Source organism: Salminus brasiliensis, chromosome 6, assembly GCF_030463535.1.
Source record: "Salminus brasiliensis chromosome 6, fSalBra1.hap2, whole genome shotgun sequence".
Classification (NCBI taxonomy): Eukaryota; Metazoa; Chordata; class Actinopteri; order Characiformes; family Bryconidae; genus Salminus; species Salminus brasiliensis.
Genome location: NC_132883.1, coordinates 34,670,054 through 34,688,539, shown reverse-complemented (window position 1 = coordinate 34,688,539; position 18,486 = coordinate 34,670,054). Strand labels below are relative to the sequence as shown.

General features: G+C 39.5%; 1 protein-coding gene across 2 annotated transcripts in view; it reads left to right on the top strand.

Moving 5' to 3' along the window:
• The window catches only part of cfap74 (cilia and flagella associated protein 74), a 76,701-nt gene that overhangs the window by 48,006 nt on the left and 10,209 nt on the right, over positions 1 to 18,486 (top strand). For both annotated transcript variants that reach the window (XM_072681025.1, XM_072681026.1), the window contains exons 23-33: positions 5,444 to 5,531; positions 8,521 to 8,694; positions 12,859 to 12,992; positions 13,329 to 13,605; positions 14,358 to 14,519; positions 15,105 to 15,265; positions 16,157 to 16,288; positions 16,799 to 16,908; positions 16,998 to 17,053; positions 17,177 to 17,296; positions 17,976 to 18,131. In XM_072681025.1, the coding sequence (XP_072537126.1) occupies positions 5,444 to 5,531; positions 8,521 to 8,694; positions 12,859 to 12,992; positions 13,329 to 13,605; positions 14,358 to 14,519; positions 15,105 to 15,265; positions 16,157 to 16,288; positions 16,799 to 16,908; positions 16,998 to 17,053; positions 17,177 to 17,296; positions 17,976 to 18,131 (1,570 nt within the window). The remainder of the gene's footprint in view (positions 1 to 5,443; positions 5,532 to 8,520; positions 8,695 to 12,858; positions 12,993 to 13,328; positions 13,606 to 14,357; positions 14,520 to 15,104; positions 15,266 to 16,156; positions 16,289 to 16,798; positions 16,909 to 16,997; positions 17,054 to 17,176; positions 17,297 to 17,975; positions 18,132 to 18,486) is intronic.

Genomic DNA, 18,486 nt, shown 5'->3' with positions numbered 1-18,486 from the left:
CTGTTTATTGTGCTCAGTGTGCAGGTACCTGGATTAGGCTTAGATGGTAGATTTGTTTTGGAAGTGGCAGAATTATAGTATTTTTTTCTTTTGTGGTTAGTAGCACGAGATGCTTTCATATCAGAAGCCAAAACTGAGCGGCAAAGAGTGTTTGTTCCGACAGATGGCCTGTGTGACGTCCCGCAAGGCTTTTCCACAGCGCCATGCCAAGCTAATTCAGGAGTGACTCTCCCACCGAGACTCTATTAACCGAGAACAAGTGATTCCTTAAATAAATCATCGCTAGTGTGGGATTGATAACACCAGCCTAGAGTGCTCAGATGGTAGTAAATAGCACCCAGACCCTTTAAGGGGCCATTGTTTGGCGTTGGTAGCCTAAATGTATCACAGTAGTGATGAATCATATTTGCATTTCATTTAACTTTGTTAAAAGACCAAAGACCACTGCCAAAGACCACTTATCAGTTCAGAAGTTCAGGAACCACAAATTCTTGGCTTTCATCCTGACTTGAATACAATCTAGACAAATACATTCACCTTGCAGTTTATCTTTTTTATTATTATTAATCTGTTGACTATATTGCTAATCTATTGCTAAAGGAGGTATGCAGGTTGCAATGTTGCAATGTTACATTAATATGTTTTTAGGTACCCTGTGAGTCACAGGCCCTTAGAATCGTCCTAGCCCCCCACCCCCATACGGTGCTCCAGGAGGTAGGTCCTCACGTTGCTTTGAAAACAGACTTTATGGTTGCATTCATCAATTAAAACTTCCGGGAGATTTTGGAGATGTTGACATGATTGCATCATACAATTCATGCAGACTTTCAGGAGCACATTAATGCTGCAAATCTCGCATTCTACCACATCCCAAAGGTGTTCTATTGGATTCAGATCCAGTGACTGGGAAGGCCACTGAACCCATTGAAACCCATGTGAGATGTCTTTTGCTTTGTGACATGGTGCATTATCAGTCTTAGAAAATGGCTAAATTGTGGTCAAGAATGGATGCCTATAGTTAGCAACAAGGCTCAAATAGGCTGTGGCATTTAAGTGTGCCAGGAAACCATTCCTCACCATCACCAGCCTGGACTGTTGACACAAGGCAGTTTGGGTCATTGGATCCAATGCTGTTGGCGTCAAATTCTTACCCAACCATCTGTATTCAGAAATTGAGATTCATCAGGCCAAGCTACAGTCGTCCAGTCGTCAACTCTTTATTTTGGTGCACCTAAAGCCTCAGCTTTCTGTTCATGGCTGATCGAGTTACTGTAGTATTTTTGTCAGCTTGAAGGCCATTCTTTTTTGACCTCTCTTATCAACAGGCCGTTTAAATCTGAAGAACTTTGGATGTTTTTTTTTTTCTTTATTGCACCGACTCTCAGTAGGGATTGTTGAGCATGAAAATCCTTAGCGATCAGCAGGTATAGAAATACTCAAACCAACCTGTCTGGCACCAACAATCATGAGATTTGAGTTGTGTGAATCTGCTTCTGTTTGTGTTATCCTATTCATTACCTGGAGAGGTTTCTTTACTGTCTTGTAGCGATCAAAACATGTTCATACATATTTTAGTGCAGTATTGCTAATCCCTTTCCCTGCATGCAAACTATTCTGCATGCAGGGAAAGGGATTAGCAATACTGCACTAAAATATGTATGAACATGTTTTGATCGCTACAAGACAGTAAAGAAACCTCTCCAGAAGTGTTTGTGGGAGAATTCTAGAGACAGGACCTCAAAAAGCTCCAGTTTCTGCTTAACATGCAGCAAGGATCATTACTGTGTGTGTGTGTTTGGGTCATACTGTGGACTGTATCAAAGGCCACACACCAAGTTTTAGATGTCAGAAACGTTTGAATGTTTTTTTTGTCAAAACTATTTTAACTTAACACTGTGAAGCTGTTAATACGAATGACGCTTGTTATACTACAATATGCTGTTTAGTCAGAGTTCTTAAATGTTTAAAAAGGGAATTCACAGCGTTTAAAACCACCAGTTTAATGACCTGCAAGAATCTTCATGAATTAACAGATGTGAAAAACATCTCACAGCCTAAAATTGGCCAATTATTTTTATGCAGCTGTGGAACAGCAATGTGCTGTTTATGAGACAGTTTTACACTTTAACAGAACACAAAAAATAAAAATACAACTAATACTAAATAACAGCCATGTTAATGTGAAAGTTAGTCCGCTGATATTTTGGTCTGATTTGCACAGTCAAGTGCCTTGGTTTTCCCTGCTAGTCGTAGCTGATGTACGCTGGTCTAGGGTCTAAGCTGATGTACACTGGTCTAGGGTCTAAGCTGATGTACGCTGGTCTGGGGTCTAAGCTGATGTACACTGGTCTGGGGTATAAGCTGATGTACGCGGGTCTGGGGTATAAGCTGATGTACGCGTGGTCTAGGGTCTAAGCTGATGTACACTGGTCTGGGGTCTAAGCGGATGTACACTGGTCTAGGGTCTAAGCTGATGTATGTTGGTCTGGGGTCTAAGCTGATGTATGCTGGTCAACAACAGCTCTGACCATTCGAGACATGGACTCCACAAGACTTGTGGCATTTGGCACCAAGACATTAGAAGCAGATCTTGTCAGTCCTGTAAGTTGTGGGGTGGGGTACTCCATGGATTGCATCAATGAGCTTTAGATGCCCATTACTCTATTTACTCTATTGCTATTATTATTTATTTGTTTGTTTGTTTTTTGAAACCACTGCATACCAGAAAAGGCCCACAGAACCTGCCTGCCATTTTGGAGATCCAGTCGTCTAGCCAGTCGTCAATTCGGTTCTTGTCAAAGTGGCTCAGATTCTTCACTCTTCACTTGCTGTGTAATTAACTCCACCCTTCACAGTTAACATTGTAGATGAAGATACTTTTTTCTTTTTATTCACCTCTCAGTGATGATAATGTTATGGCTGATATGGTGTATATTGTTGCTGTCACACAAAAACATGTGTCACCAAAACGGCAACTTTACAGGAGAAGAAAAAATGCTTTCAATGGAAATCAGTAGATCTATACTTGTGTTCTTGTGGAACTGTGAAACCCAGACGGCTTCTTGCTCCACCCCTGTAATGATGCATCACAAGCTGACTTTTGTGGACTTGCGTGGATCCAGTACCATGTATTGGATGATAACTACAGTCAGTAGTGGGTTTACTCAGTGCAACGCTGTACACCGCTCATGTGTAACATCATGTGCTCATAGGCACTGATTAAACCTGACCATTGCTCACTAAACCAGCCATCCCGCTGCCGAGCACTCAGGGCTGTATTTGTGTTTGACCCCTCGCAGGGTGGTATTGCATTTGCACTCTAGATGATTTTAATTCAGGGTTATTACTGAGCTCAGCTTATTGCATTACATAACGTGACGCACGTCTCTGTCTCTGAATCCCGCTGTACTGCATCCTACACCCGCAATCACCATGGTTACCGCACTCTCTTCTACCAGTTCCCATGATCAGCACAGAATTTCAAATGCAACTTCTCTCTCTCTGTCTCTATATATCTCTATACACATATATATATATATATATATATATATATATATATGTGTGTGTGCATATATACACATATACGCACTCAATCCTTGTGTAGTCCCTGTTGCCAATAGAATAGAACTCTCTGGAGCAGATTAACATGAACCTATTGGCACCATGATTAATGCGCTGTTGAGAACTGTGGAAAATGGTGCTTCACCTAATACTTTTAGGATAATCTGGTGGGGTGGGGATCATCCAGCATGCTGAACTTACTAATAATTTAATCACTGAATGCAATCAAATCCTCACAGCAATGCAAACTATTTTTAATATCTAACACAAGTATAGGTCTACTGATTTCCATTGAAAGCATTTTTACAAGATGGTAATAAAAATAGAATAATAAGTAGACAGTGAACAGTAAGTAATGAAGCACTGAGGTGTGAGTAGGTTTTACACACATATGGTGAGGTGGGTGTTACCCTCTCTCTCTCTGAGGTGGGTATGCTGGTACATACTGTGCAGAGATGGGGGGTGAGGCTATGTGCCCCTCTCCAACAATGCCCCCCCTCTCTTCTCTCTATATATTGCTTTCTCTCCCTCTCATATTATATTAGTAAATGTTATAGTATTATATATATATACTCTTTTTCTCTCTCTTTCTGTATCTTCCCTTTCTCTCTCTGTCCCCTATCCTCTCCATCTATCCTCCTCTCATTCTTTCTGTGCCTCCTATTCTCTCCCACTCCTCTCCTTTTTCTCTCCCTCTGTGCTTCCTATCCTCTCTCTATTCCCCTCTCTCTCTACTTTCTGTCTCCATCTTTCTCTCCGTATGTTGCTTCCCTTGTCTCTCTCTTTCTATTTTCTCTCCTTTTGTAAGTTAGGAGCGTCTGCTAAATGCCTTAAATGTAAATGGAAGTGTTTCTTTCTCTTACTGTCTCTTTCCCTGCTCTCTCTCTCTCTCTCGCTCTCTCTTTTTGTCTCTTTGTCGTTTATTCCCTCTCTCCTTCTTTCTGTAGTTTCTCTCTGCATTTCTCCCTCTCCCTCTCCCTTCCTTGTGTTTCTTACTCTTTCTATCTGTATCTTTCTCTCTCATTTGTGCTCTTGCCCTTTGCTCGCTTTCTGTATTTTCCCCTTCTCTCTCTATGCCTCCTGTCTTTCTCCCTCTACCATCCTCTCCTGCTCTGTGCCTCCTATCCTCTCCCTCTACCCTCCTCTTTGTACCACTATCTCGCTCTCTCTCTCTCCCTTTTTTCTGTGCCTCCTATCTTCCCCATTTACCCTTCTTTCTCTATCACACACACTCTCTCTCTCCCTTTCTCAGTGCCTCCTATCATCCCCCTTTTCCCTGTTCTCTCTTTCTGTGCCTCCTATCCTCTCCCTCTCCCCTCTTCTCTCTCTCGCTCCCTCTCTCTATGCCTCCTACTATCTCTCTCTTTCACACACACACACACACACACACACACACTCTTTCTGTAAGTCCTACTGTAGATCATCAGGCGCACTTTAGTCTATTAGTGGAGGGGCACTCTATCGTTGGAGCGTGCTTGATGCTCGAGTGTTTTGCTCTCCGAGTTTTGATAAAAGCAGGACTCCTGTGCCACACAGACATGAGTAAATAGCAGCATTTGAGCTGTTTGATTGAAAGTGCTGCCACAGGCAGTAATTTTTAAAATATAGCCTCTGACAAAGTACCAAATAGCAGCCTTGTTGATGAAGCAGGTCTGTCTATCCTTTAGCATGTTCAAGCAAATAACATCTACATTTCCATAAGCACACTCCACACAATGAAGGGCTCATTTCTCCCTGTTGTGTACATCACAGAAACCTATAACACAAACTGTTTACAGCCATGCTGAAGTCTGATGTCTGAGACATTGGTTTATGCTAATTTTGTACTAAGCTTTAGGCCTAAAATGTATTTTTCTGTTGTGCTTTATAAATGTATTAACAGACGTAGCTTACCTGTGGATGCCAAATCCCTCTTTGACCAGAACACAGGGGTCTTGGAGGTGCCCTTGGTGATACAGGTGGCTGACCAGGTAGGTGCCTTTCGTATGCTTCCCAGATAAATGTTCATGGCTCACTCATGTGTCTCTCTCTCTGTCTCTTTGTCTCCTTGTCTCCTTGTCTCTCTCTCTCTCTCTCTCTCTCTTTAATTGGTTTCTGGGTCAAGCTTTCTCTGCAGATAGCAGGGCACTCCATTTAACCACTTAAAAGGGAATTCCTAATTTCTAAATAATTCACTGGTCAAGACTCTAATTACTCTACAGCAGTGGCAGTTGGAACCAGGGGTTATGACATCTACATCACAAATGTAGACATTTTTTTATATCCAAAAGCACCAGTGAGCCTAAACATGTCTTCTTTAGAGTGTTATATGTCCTGCAGATACCTTCCACTATAAAATGCTTAGAAATACATTTGCATTATTATTATTGCACTATTAGCATAAAACAATGTCTCAGAAATCAAACAGCATATATGTGAAGAGTTTATGTTATAACTTTCTGTAATGTATCTTTTAGAGTGTGTTTACACTTGTAGTTTGGTTTCGTTTGGTCCAGATCCAAGTAAGTGACACATTTTTAAATTTCAGTCCTAGTTTGCTTTGCATTCACACTGACACATTTGCAGTCAAACCAAAATTAGGGGAGGAAAAGGTGACGTATGGAGCATTTATGACAGTAAGTAGAGGTCTGCACCAGGTCCTGCGTGATCCACACAGTAACTAGCTGGCGGGGTTTAATTCGCAGCACCGAGATCATAGCAGGCGGACATCCAGCCTGTAGGCCATCATGTAGGTCGAAGGAAGCAGGCAGGAATAAATACACTGCAGAGAAATAATTATAAAAATGTAACCCCTGGACGCATAAGCCTGGTTTATTAAATCACCTTGTATTGATAGAAGTACTAAACCATGTTTTTCATAATATTATTAGTTTGTTTATTTTCATGATGCTGCAAAATCTTATGTTACTGTGACTGATTTTACGACTTATTAGTGTTCAAATATTGATGTTGCTGACAATTAACAAATCAGACAGAAATTGTGTCACACATTGGAGGATACTAGCTTGTTGTTGTTATCCGTGTTAGCATGCTTCATTGTTTTTATGCTATTTCTTTACCTTTTGGCTAAGCACTCATGGGTTTGTACTGCTGATGTGCTCAAAGGCTATATTTGAATAAAACATTTAGTTTCAAAGTACACTACCTAAGGAAAGAGAATATGTTGTTTAAACAAGTTTTCTCACCTAGAGCTTCAAGACCTCTAAGGAATGTTGCACACAGTTTACATCTGCAGCGTCTAACTGCACATCTCTAGCAATGAAGTATTTCAGACAGCTGAATAACGTATGATATTTATGCAGCTTATTTCAAAATGCTTGACTTTCCTAAAAAAACAAACTGGGCCACGCTGTTTTACTTTGATAAGAAAGCGAGCTTATTTACTGAGTGGGTTAATTGTATTCAGGAGCACTTTGGTTATCTGTAACAGCACATTGAGTAGCGTGAAGGGGGGAGGGAGGGGGGTGTTCAGAACGAGTGCAGGACGAACTGCCATAATACCTAGAACTGGACGCTGGTTATCTTTCCCATTCCAAAATCCTGCCTCCTCCACTCCTTCGTCTCTCAGTATGTGTCTACGGAGAGCAGGATCTCACCTCATCCGCTCGTCCTCTCACCCAGGCAGATTCATCCTGCAGGCCAGGACACACGCAGAGCTCAAACCTGTGCCCCAGACCAAAGCGTTGGCACGAGCAGTATTCCTTCCCTGACCCCCTCCTCTCTTACACTCAACATCACCATATACACATATACACTCACACACTCTCACACACACACACACACACACACTCACAAACAGTATACAGTATAGAGTACAATGATTGAATGAGGTCTTCCATACTGCACTGTAGAATCTTCCTTCGCTTTCTTTATGGTGCGATATATTGCAGTGCAAAAACCTTCAAAACCTTCAAAATGTCAGCTTTACAAACAAAGGGAAAAACCTTTTTTCAAAAGTTATTCCAAGTCAGTTTGGAGCATTTCTATTGGGTCTATTCATCACAGCATTTTGATGCAATGTAAAGAGCAACTGTGACTGCACAGTTTTGTACAACGTGAAAAATGTATAAGACTTGCTTTTAACTTATTTTAATGTTCATTTCAGACATCAGACACCTTGTGCTAAGCTTAGCATAGCATGTTACTAAATTTTTAAGAACTTAAGAACTTAACATATATTTATAATTATATATATGTATATATATATATATATATATATATACACACATTATATATATATATATATATATATATATATGAGCATTTCTATCATGAAATATGGATTCAATGTAAAGAACAACTGCCAGATTCGACTAATGTCAAATAGTGAAAAATTGGAAATACAAAGTCTTTGCATGACAGCAACGATATACACAGTATGAAACATGACATGAATAAATATGTAATATGTAACCTAAAATAACTTTTCTATGAATAACTGACGCAGGTCACTGAATAAAATGAAAGTTAGTGGTTGAGCCTGCTTTGGGCTGTTTTGTCTGAAGTCATTGGTGCAATGATTCCAAACCTGCTTGTCCTAAATACATGCCCTTAACACACCAAAGCTGTCACCAAACCAGATGACCACCATAAAATTCTTTCATCTTATACAGTATATGAAAGCACACACATACACAACTCCCAGGTCTCTCAGTTATCTCCCTTGAACATTTTCTCATTCCCCGTTAACCAAGCATTTGGTTGCCAGTAAGTAAACAAGGTCATTCGTGTCAAAGTAGGGCACTCTCATCATACAGAGACATGAGCCAATATTTTAGCCACATAGGTAGTTATTTCAAAAACCTGCTGTTTGCTCATTTGTACATTTCATATCAATATGCCTCTAAGGCTCATTTCATTTTCCTGTTTAGATGAAACACATTTCTCATTGGTAACGAGATGTTAAACAGGCCATTTGAGGTGTGTAATAATACACTGATGACGGTAAATTTTTCATAGGTGAGGCCTGTCCCATTCACGGTCCATGCAGTTGTCACCAACTCCGATCTAGAGTTTGACCGCACCGAGGTGGACTTTGGTCACTGCTCCGTCTTTGAGTCCGTCCGCACCAGCGTGCGGCTGACTAACCGTTCTTTATTGCCACAGGACTTCGGCTTTGTGGGGATTCCAAAGGTGAGTACAATTAACTACCAGCTTTATAATATGCTTTATATAGTATTGTTTTTATTATTATTTTTAGTGGTTTTTGTAGTTTATTGTTGGGTATTTACAGAAGGAGAAATTCAATTCCTAGAAAAACACTCATACAAATATGGCTATAGTAGGTTATTTGAGGAATGCTACAGAAGAACCACTTTTGCTTTTATAAAGAATCATTTTTTGTAAAAGAGCTGTGTGTTTAAATAACCTTGTAAATGTTTAAAGAAGTTGATGCTATGGTTCTTGCTATGCTATGGTACCAGTTTGAAGATCCCTCACAGCTCCCATCCTCCTATTCTTTCATATCCTTATGGAACTAAAAATAGTTCTTCAGTGGCATTGCTCATAAAACCCTTTGTAGCACCTTTAGTTGTAAGAGTGTAGCTACATTTGACCTTAGTAGTATCTTTTAAAACAAGTGAACTCATGATCTTACCATGCTTTTTAACCCCTTAACACTCCAAGGCTTATTACACACTAAGTCATATTACTCAGTAACTACAGGGAATTCTGTAGGTTAAATTGAGTTCCAAGTTTTTTTTATTTTTAAGTAGTAAAATGTTGGTTGCACTCCTGTTCTGTTCATGTTCATATCATATAATGCCATGTTAATATAGACTCAGATCAGCATAAAAACCCTCAAAATGATCACAACACAAAACCTCATGCAGGTGTATTTTTGACTAGCAGTGTACAGCGTGACACAGCATGGTACCGGGAGACACAACATATGTCGCTTACATCATTGACATATGCCACTCAGGGCTTCAAGACACCGATCTACAGTACACAACTCAGTCTTGTCTTTTCCAACGTTTATGTAAATATCACATTCAAAAGATGTGCACAATATAGTCATTATTGCTCATAAAATATGTTTACGATTAATAAATACTGCTCGTGGTATGATTCGAATCAGCTGCAGTTTTATCACAGCACATCAGCTAGGGTGTGAGCCCCCCGTAGTTATTCGCGCACACAGTGGCACTCATTCTCACTGATAGGGTGGCCTGAAGGCATTACTAATGTGTGTTTTACTCAATCTCGCAGGAGCTATTTCTGGCGCTCTGAAATTTGCATTAACATGGTGCTTCAGAAACTGTTTTGGGAATTAATTATTTCCAGTTTTAGCCACTACCGTCCCTCCTACAATCTTTTACTAAGATGGTAACAGTAGATTACTGATGATAGAATTCTAAAGTAGTAATGATCAGCATATTATGTGATAACATTTTCCAAGAATGCAATACCAATTTCCCACTGATATAACTGATGTATCACTGATATAATACCTTATTTTACTGGTAAATTATTCATTTCAACATGCCTTTTAAAGAGAAGCCAGACTATTACACCACATGAGCCTCAATATGATTTACACACCCAATACTAATTTAACATGTTAAAGAGTGTGAAATGCTTTATTTTTTATTGATAATAAATAGCATGCCTCTGCTAATAGGTTGTGGCATCAGCTGGTCACTCTCTCTCAGCCACGTCAAAGTAAATGTCAGTACAGTAGACACCATGTCCGCCAAATTTATGGCAGGCGTATCAGCACTCTCATGCAAAAACCCTATGGAAATCTCCATGCATGTTTCAATTTTTGACATAACATAAATCTGGCAGTTGTTCTTTACATTTTGTCAATCTTTAATGATGAATGAACCAATAATAATGCTCCGAAATGACTTTACTGAAATTACCTATTACTGACTTTCAATTGAAATGTTTTTTTTTCCTGTAAAACATTTTGTTTTTGTGTGACAGCAATATTGATATTTACAGCTGGATTAATACAGGCTGACCCATCTGGTGTATAAACAGATTTAAAGCAAATATGTAGTTTAGGTGAGTTTCATATTATAGGGAGAGTCAGAGAGAGCACAATTGGCCATGCTCTCTTAGGGGCGGGTAGATGGCGATCTCTCCCCTCAATCTGTTAGCTGGTGTAGTGGAGCTGGGGACCTGGTGATTTCCTTTGAGCGCGTTGGCTGCCTGGCAGTGCCACATCGGCAGCAGTTTAAAAAGAGGCGGTGACTGGCTTTGCATGTACCAAAAGAGACATATGTGAAGGCCTTTCCCTCTTAGTGTCAAAAGCATTGCAAATGCTAAGGAAACTTACGGCAGTACTAAATTGGCAGAAAAAAGGAGAAAAAACAGGTCATGGATATTGGGTAATTTAATGCGTATACACAGCTGAACATATATACGCAATTGAACATTTCCTGAGTGAATGGCTCAGGTGATTTGTGCATATATCCTTAGTGAAACATCTCTGAGAAACTAGGACACCACACAACAAGCACATAAAGAACCCCTGATGAAATGAGCCATCAGTTCACTCATCTTTGGTGTCAGCCGATTACTTGGAACATGCCAAGCCAAAATGGCAGCCAAATTGCTGTGTGAGCCCTACCCTTCTCAAATATTTCCTTTAAAAAGAAGAGAAACATTGGTAAAGGTCAGTCCTATGGCACATGCCCATGGGGCTTCTCAGAAATAGACCACTTCTGCCTAAAAGTGGGCAGTACCCTGGCACCCTAAGTAGCAGTGGTCACCAAGGGGAAGAATCCATCTGTCCCTGACTTGGCAGCCATCGAAAATGCCGGCAGATTCCGAAGTATTTGGATGGTATGCTATATCATTCTTTTCACCTACAAGAAGGTAAAGCCATACGTTTTATTAAACCATTCAGGTGTTATAGAGATTCAGGTACGAACCCCAAAACCTCCCTCAGAGTGATAAGAAGAAGCATTGAGAGAAACCAAGACACAAAAAAATAACACAACAAAAGAATGAAAAACATGCTAAATACAGAATACACTGTCATATCAGAATATTTTGATCAACCCTGGTTTGGAATGAACCCTTTATGCAGTCCTATAATAACTAACACATCACCACTATGTCAGTAACACATCACCACGTCAATGTTACTGCAATGCTGAGAATGACCCACCATCCAAATAATATCTGTTCTGTGGTGGTCCTGTGGGGTCTTGACCATTGGATATTACATAATATTCTGATATGTGTAGATATACAGTAATAAAAAATAAATATAAAGAAATAGAAGCAGGATAATTTTAGTACTACACAAAGGTGCTCACTAACAGCAGAGATTAATGATAGCAATCATGTGACCTGACCACTCCACATTTTTGGCACATGACAGTTTATGGTTCTTTACTCGCTAAATAAGCAAGATTTAAGCCAGGGACAGGAGGGCGATGAACATGCACCACCCAGAATGGTCAGGTGAACATGCACAGTACCAGATTTCAATAATTAGGAGATTCCCTTGTTTATGAAGTTGGAGGACTCTTGTGGGAAGCCAGATGTTGACATGGCATGTTGCCATTAGCATGCCGTTCTTGTTGAGACCCAGATTCAGACTTGCATACCACCTGGTTTGGATGAGACTGGCAAGCTAACAACCTAGCATTTGTGTTTTGTATGTTATAAGGATTAGAGTCCAATGAGAAAGAAAAGAATGTGAACTTCAGCTTTCTTTCCTTCCACCAGTCGCTTGATAACAATTGGCAGGACTTAAGCAGACATGTTTAAAGCTGTAAAAAATTGTAGAAGACAAAAATCAATGGACATCCCAGACATTTTACACAGTTTAGAAATAAATGAATCCCATATGGTAACCCTGCTTTACCAATTTAAAGGTTCTTCATATTCTCATGTTCGCATTCATGTTATGTTCCCAATTAATTATAATTCAGCTTATCGAGATAAATGTGTAGGGTGATTTTGCATCTGCAAAGTTTTCACATTCTTTTAAAATGAATTCTTGCATGAACTGTGTACAAAATGAGGCGTTGTGTAACTGTTAGAGGCTATTTGTAGATATAGATATGTCATATACTCAGTTAATTGAGATGATGGTGGACTGTCGGGACTATTGCTAGTGCTGGGAAGAATACAAAGGGATGGATTAATTGGCAGCACCAATTTGGAAGGAAAAGAGGAGGGTTAAATGATTTTTGTGGGGAAAAAACATTATGGGCCTATAGGTAATGCCTATATTAATCTGTGATTAAGGCAATATAAGTATAGTTCAAGACAGTAAAACACAGATTTTATACAAGCCTAAGCCAATGCCAACAATTCACATCTTCTCTGCAGTTCATTGATGTTCAGCCTAATGATGGCTTTGGCACCCTGCTCCCCCTGCAAACCCTGGAAATTGATCTGATCTTCAGTGCTTCAAAAGCTGGCGAATACAGCTTTCAGCTCACTTGCAAGTCAGGAATTAACAGGTAAACATTTTTATTAAAATAATGTCAATTTAAGATTTCACATACACTGTCCAAATGTTTGTGGATACCCTTTGTAATGAATACATTCAGCTAATCTAAGCTGCACTCATTAATGACATAGATGTGCAAATGCACACACAGCTTAGCTAGTCCCTGTAGACTACTTTTTGGAATGACCAATACTTTAGAGGTGGGGTGGTGATCATCAAGCATCCTGACCTCACTGAAAGAAAAACATTGACATTCCTGATAATGGCTAGGAGAAACCTGAATGTGACCCCTGACCTAAGCACAACAAACCATATGTGTGATATATCCTCACCATTTGTACTTTAGGGATTTCCTGCTATCATGTAGTGCAATTGGTGTCCGCCCCTTGCTGGAGCTTTCCGATTCACTGGTGCAGTTTGGTGGGACAGCAGTAGGGGACTGCTCCACAGCAGTGCTGTTTGTTGTGAACTCTCACACCAGCCGCAATGAGTTTACACACCCTGTACCTCGGATTGGGAAGGACCCCATTCCTCCTGTTGGTCCCAGACTCTTCACATTCTCCAAGCCAGAGAATTCTGAAGTCACAGTTTCCCCTGCTACCGGACATGTCCTGCCTGGAAAGGTACTGACCACTCCAGCTAATGCAATGTAGCTTACAATGTGTCATTATGTTGATTTGCTAATTGCATATATAGCATTTAACCAAAATGTAAATGTTTAAAAGTTGTGTAATAATATATTATTTATTTAGTTTATTTTGTAATTTGCAGCATATGTCCACTAATATACACTACATGTCCAAATTTTGTGGACACCCCTTCTAATAAATGCATTCAGCTACTTTAAGTTGCACCCATTGCTGATGCAGCTTGTCTATTTGTAGAGAGGTTTTGAATAGGACTTTCTGGAGCAGATAAACATGAACCTATTGGCACCATGTGTAATGCCCTGCATGGGCTAGAGGGGTAAAAAGCCCCTAGCATTGAGCTGTGGAGCAGTGAAACTGTGTTCTCTGGAATGATGGCGCTCCATCCAATACTTCTGGGATGACTTGGGATGTTGGGGATTAGTTGGGGTGATGATCGTCCAACATCCTGACCTCACAAATGCTCTTGTTACTGAATGCAGTCAAAGCCTCACAGCAGTTTTACAAAGTCCAGTAGAAAGCCTTTCCTGGACAGTAGAGACAGCTACTCCAACAAAAGCAGATTTTTTTTTTCTTAATACCCTTGATTTAGGAAGAAGCAAAAAATGAGCCAGTGTCCTAATAAATATCCATGTCCATATAGTGTAGGTCAATCATAAAATATATCAGTCACCAGTCAAATCTATTATCTATCTATTAGCTGATTAATGATTCTTAATCATCCACAGAGGTGTCTGGTGCAGGTTACATTCAGCCCACTGCTATCTGATGATGACATCAGGGCAGAGGCTGTGCGACTGCTGTGTCATAGTGAGGATTTGCGTGCATTAGAATCTCCAAAAGCTAATGCTGAAGCCAGCTGCAACAAGGGCACAGAACCACCAACAACTGTAAGTTTTGCAAATTTTCCACTCTAAGCACACAGGTCCAACTGTATTGCTGGTTCCCCACATGTTTTAGTGACAAAGCAGATCATTTTCCATCTTATTTTTCTACTCTAAATGCTGCTATTCAATAGGTTTGTTGTTGCATTAGCAGTTTGTATTCATCCAATACAAAGTAACCGTGCACTGACATCTGCAGAACAATGTTGCTTTTTAGATTAATTTGCTGATGTTCTAATTGATGTTCAGTCTTTATGATGGTTAGTCCTGCTTTTGCTAGTTCTGACACATATTTTTGTAAATTCTTCATTAACAGCTCAATCTAGTGTGAAGATTTAGCCATGATGCTAATTGGTAGTAGCAGTTGTCCACTACTTGTTAGCTACATTGTTAGCTGCCTTGTAGCTCCAGTGCAGAATGAAAGAGCCAAACATAAATTGGCTGATTGACTACATTTGGGGAAAAGGGGGAAATTATAATAAATAATAATATAATAAAAAAGCCATATTCTTTACTACAGTTAAACATCCAAATGAAAACAGCAACACTACCTAAAGTGTTTCGGTCCTACCTTTGCCACTGTGCTTTTAGAACAAAAAGGAAACACAGCTGGATGCAAAGACAGAGAAGAAGCCATCCCCAAAACTTGGCTCTGGCAAACTAGCTGCGAGGGAGAGGGGAAGCAAAACATCTCTTACCCCAAAAAGTGACGGTCCCTTCAAGCCCCCGAGTCCAGCAGACATTCAAAAAGGGTCAGTATAAGCAGTAAACTACATTTACTTTAATGAAACTACAAAACGTTCTGAAACGTTCTGAAACGTTTCTGTGAGTCACATATATATTCAGTAATTCTTGTTGAAGTTATAAGGAGTGTTTCAACCCAGTGAGGGTTTTGAATCTCTCAGCTTGTCCAGAAATGCAGGTGAAAAGCATGTCCTTGTGAGGTGGCTCAAAGAATGAATTACACTCCCCGAATGTAGGGAAGCTCAGGAGAAAGAAACACCAATTCTAGCATAATTCTGCTTTAAAAGCATAGTAGCAAAAACAGCCTGTTTCATCGTAAGGGTAAAGAGAAGTTGGAAAATGATTATAAGAAATGAATCATGCCTGTTTTAGGTACATGAACCGACATAAACTTTAGAACTTTGGGGGCGGGGAGTTAAGAAATATGTAGATTATTGCCCCTTTAATGTGTATTATGCACATATGTAGAATGATTGGACAGCAAAAGTGTAATTTATTGCGATTTATTGGTCCACAAGAGAGCATGGTAAAGAGTTGTTGCATAACAGTGGATGTTGTCTTATATACAGAATATCTAGCTTTATTGGGCAACACTTCCAGTGCTACATGTATTTACCACTGTAAACACTAAGCAGTACAAAAATAAATATAGGTGTTTTTGAGTGGCTTTGTGTGATTTGCTCCACCAACAGCTGTTAAAGTAAGATAAACAATATACATCAGACAATAGACATAATTCGCAGTTAAAAGTAATTAATAATAACTTAAAAGTTCAGTATATTGTAAAATAAAATGTTGTCTGTGTTTTGGAAAAGTCAGCCACACAGTTTGTGGGATCGGTTTAGAAATGGAAGAGCAATGCAGTGGAAAACAGTTATTGCGCTCTTTGTATCTCCCAGCTCAGATGAGTACGCTGCTGGAAAGGCTTCTCTCCTGCGCTCTTTTAAAGAACGATATAGCCGCTACGTCATCCCCTGCTTTGTGTCCAATGGAGACATTACGCAACAGGAGTCTGAGGAGCCTGTATACAGGTGAGCGTCTGGCCCCTGTGTTAATGAACTGCAGTTTAGAGGAGAAATGATCATACAGTTCACAGTTCACTGTTAAACCCATTCACATTGTTTTCCATTATGAAGCTTGAATTCAGTATGTTGAATATATACAAAGATGTGTAAAGAATTTCTTTAAGAGAACCCTGACTGTTAAGATGTGTATTCCTTTTAGTACTTCCAGACATCTTAGATTTTGATGTATAAAGCAATATTTTCTTTTTACTATTAGGTTGACATTTCCACACTATGATGGTGTTATACGGTTGCACTGGACCATTACATTTGATAGTTACAAAAATGGCATCCTACTAGTAGATGGGTTTTTATCTATTTTTTAAAAATATTTTAAGTATTTTGTTTGGTTTATAGACTGTTTTAATAGAATTCGTTGAATGTACCTTATATTGAGCATTACTTATCTTAAGAATCAGGGATCCTTTTGAAGAGTCCCTTAAGGCTCAACTGACCAAATGGAAATGTTCTCTACAGCCCCTATAACACTCTTTATCTGGAACTGCATTGTTCAGCCGTCAGACCATTATTGGTGGTCATTTCTGACAATGGAGAGACCACCATTCACTTCAATCAGGTGGCAGTAGGTAATGCAGTTTTACTTGTCCTGTTTCCCATAACAGTGTTAGTGTATAGTATTAGTGTTTCAAATTAATTAGTGGTTTCACCACTGTAGGTCAGAAGGTTTTGAAGAAGGTGACAATCCAGAACATCTCATCAGAGTTTGTGAAGGTATCCCTCTGAACCTCAAAGCTTGTGTGAATTCCATGAATTGTTATTGTTGCCAGTGTTGGTTTTAATATTGCCAGAATTCTTACTGCAGTTATTCTCATTGTGTGTTAACGTGGGCTGTAGCTGAAATCTTCACTTCTGGACCTAAACGGGCCGTTCTCCGTGCAGAACGCTATGAGAGAGGTCAGGCCTGGAGACACCCACACACTCCTGCTGGCTTTCACACCGGTCCTGGCCAAAAAGGTGAGTCACACTGACCTCTGCTGGAGTGTAGCACATATGGCAAAAAACACACACAAAGATACAACACATAGGGCCAGACTGCAGATAGTCCCTGCAATATTTTACATGTGACCTAGGTAAAAGGCAATGGAATTTATTAAGGAGCTCATGCACATTTATGACCGCTTCATAGCACTTCTTTGTTTTACTTCAGATTCTGAAAAAGGAAAGCTTAATCTGTGCAGATTATATGAACACACCTTAAAATATAACAAGTAGAAAAGTGAAAGTAAAAGCATCCAGATATCCAGATATCATTTTGTGAAATGCAAAACAAAAAAAAAGCTAGAGAGTCATTTATTCACTGCTAAAAGTGAACTACAGAAGTACAGCCTGTGCAAACACACATGTGCGTCTCCTTTACATGATTATACATGTTTAATAAAATGAGGTAAATTATTTACTTATTATTTTACTATTTTTTTAACTGCTTTCACTGTTACTGCTTTCAAGATACACACTGGATAGATTATTTTAATGCAGCTGTAACAGTAAACACATCACCAGTAGTTGTATTGTTATTGAAGGAATTGTTCATGTGTAATTACTAGTTATTAAAGACACTTGATATGAAGAGGAATCAGAAAGCATATTGCAGATCCTTAAGTATATTAATTTCTCTGTGTATTTGTTTGATCAGTACCGTGAAAAGCTGGAGGTGAGCTGTAGTAAAATGGCCCTGGCGTTCACACTCTGTGGGGAAGGCATTGAGCCTCTCGTCACCTGTTCTCATGAGGGAGGTATCATGAACTTTGGATATGTGCTGGAGAAAGAAACCTCCACCCAGATGTTCAAGGTAACAACTTAATCCTGTAGTAGCAGCCTCATTCTTTCTCTTTTATCACATCTGTAGATAATTTATAAATCTATTCACTTTAGCCTCCTATGTATTATGTGCAAATGTTCAAATTGTTAAAAAAACTGGTGAAACTCAGCAGTGTAAATGTTAGGTTATGTTAAGAACTAGGCTTACGTTTAGGACCAGGGTGAGGGCTAAATATACAGTGGCAAGAAAAGTATGTGAACCCTTTGGAAGTTTATGGTATTCTTGCTTTTGTCATAAAAAGTGATCTGATCCTCATCCAAGTTAAGCATATTGACAAATATTATGTGCCTAAAATAATAACACAAAAAGGTTTAGCTCTTCATTG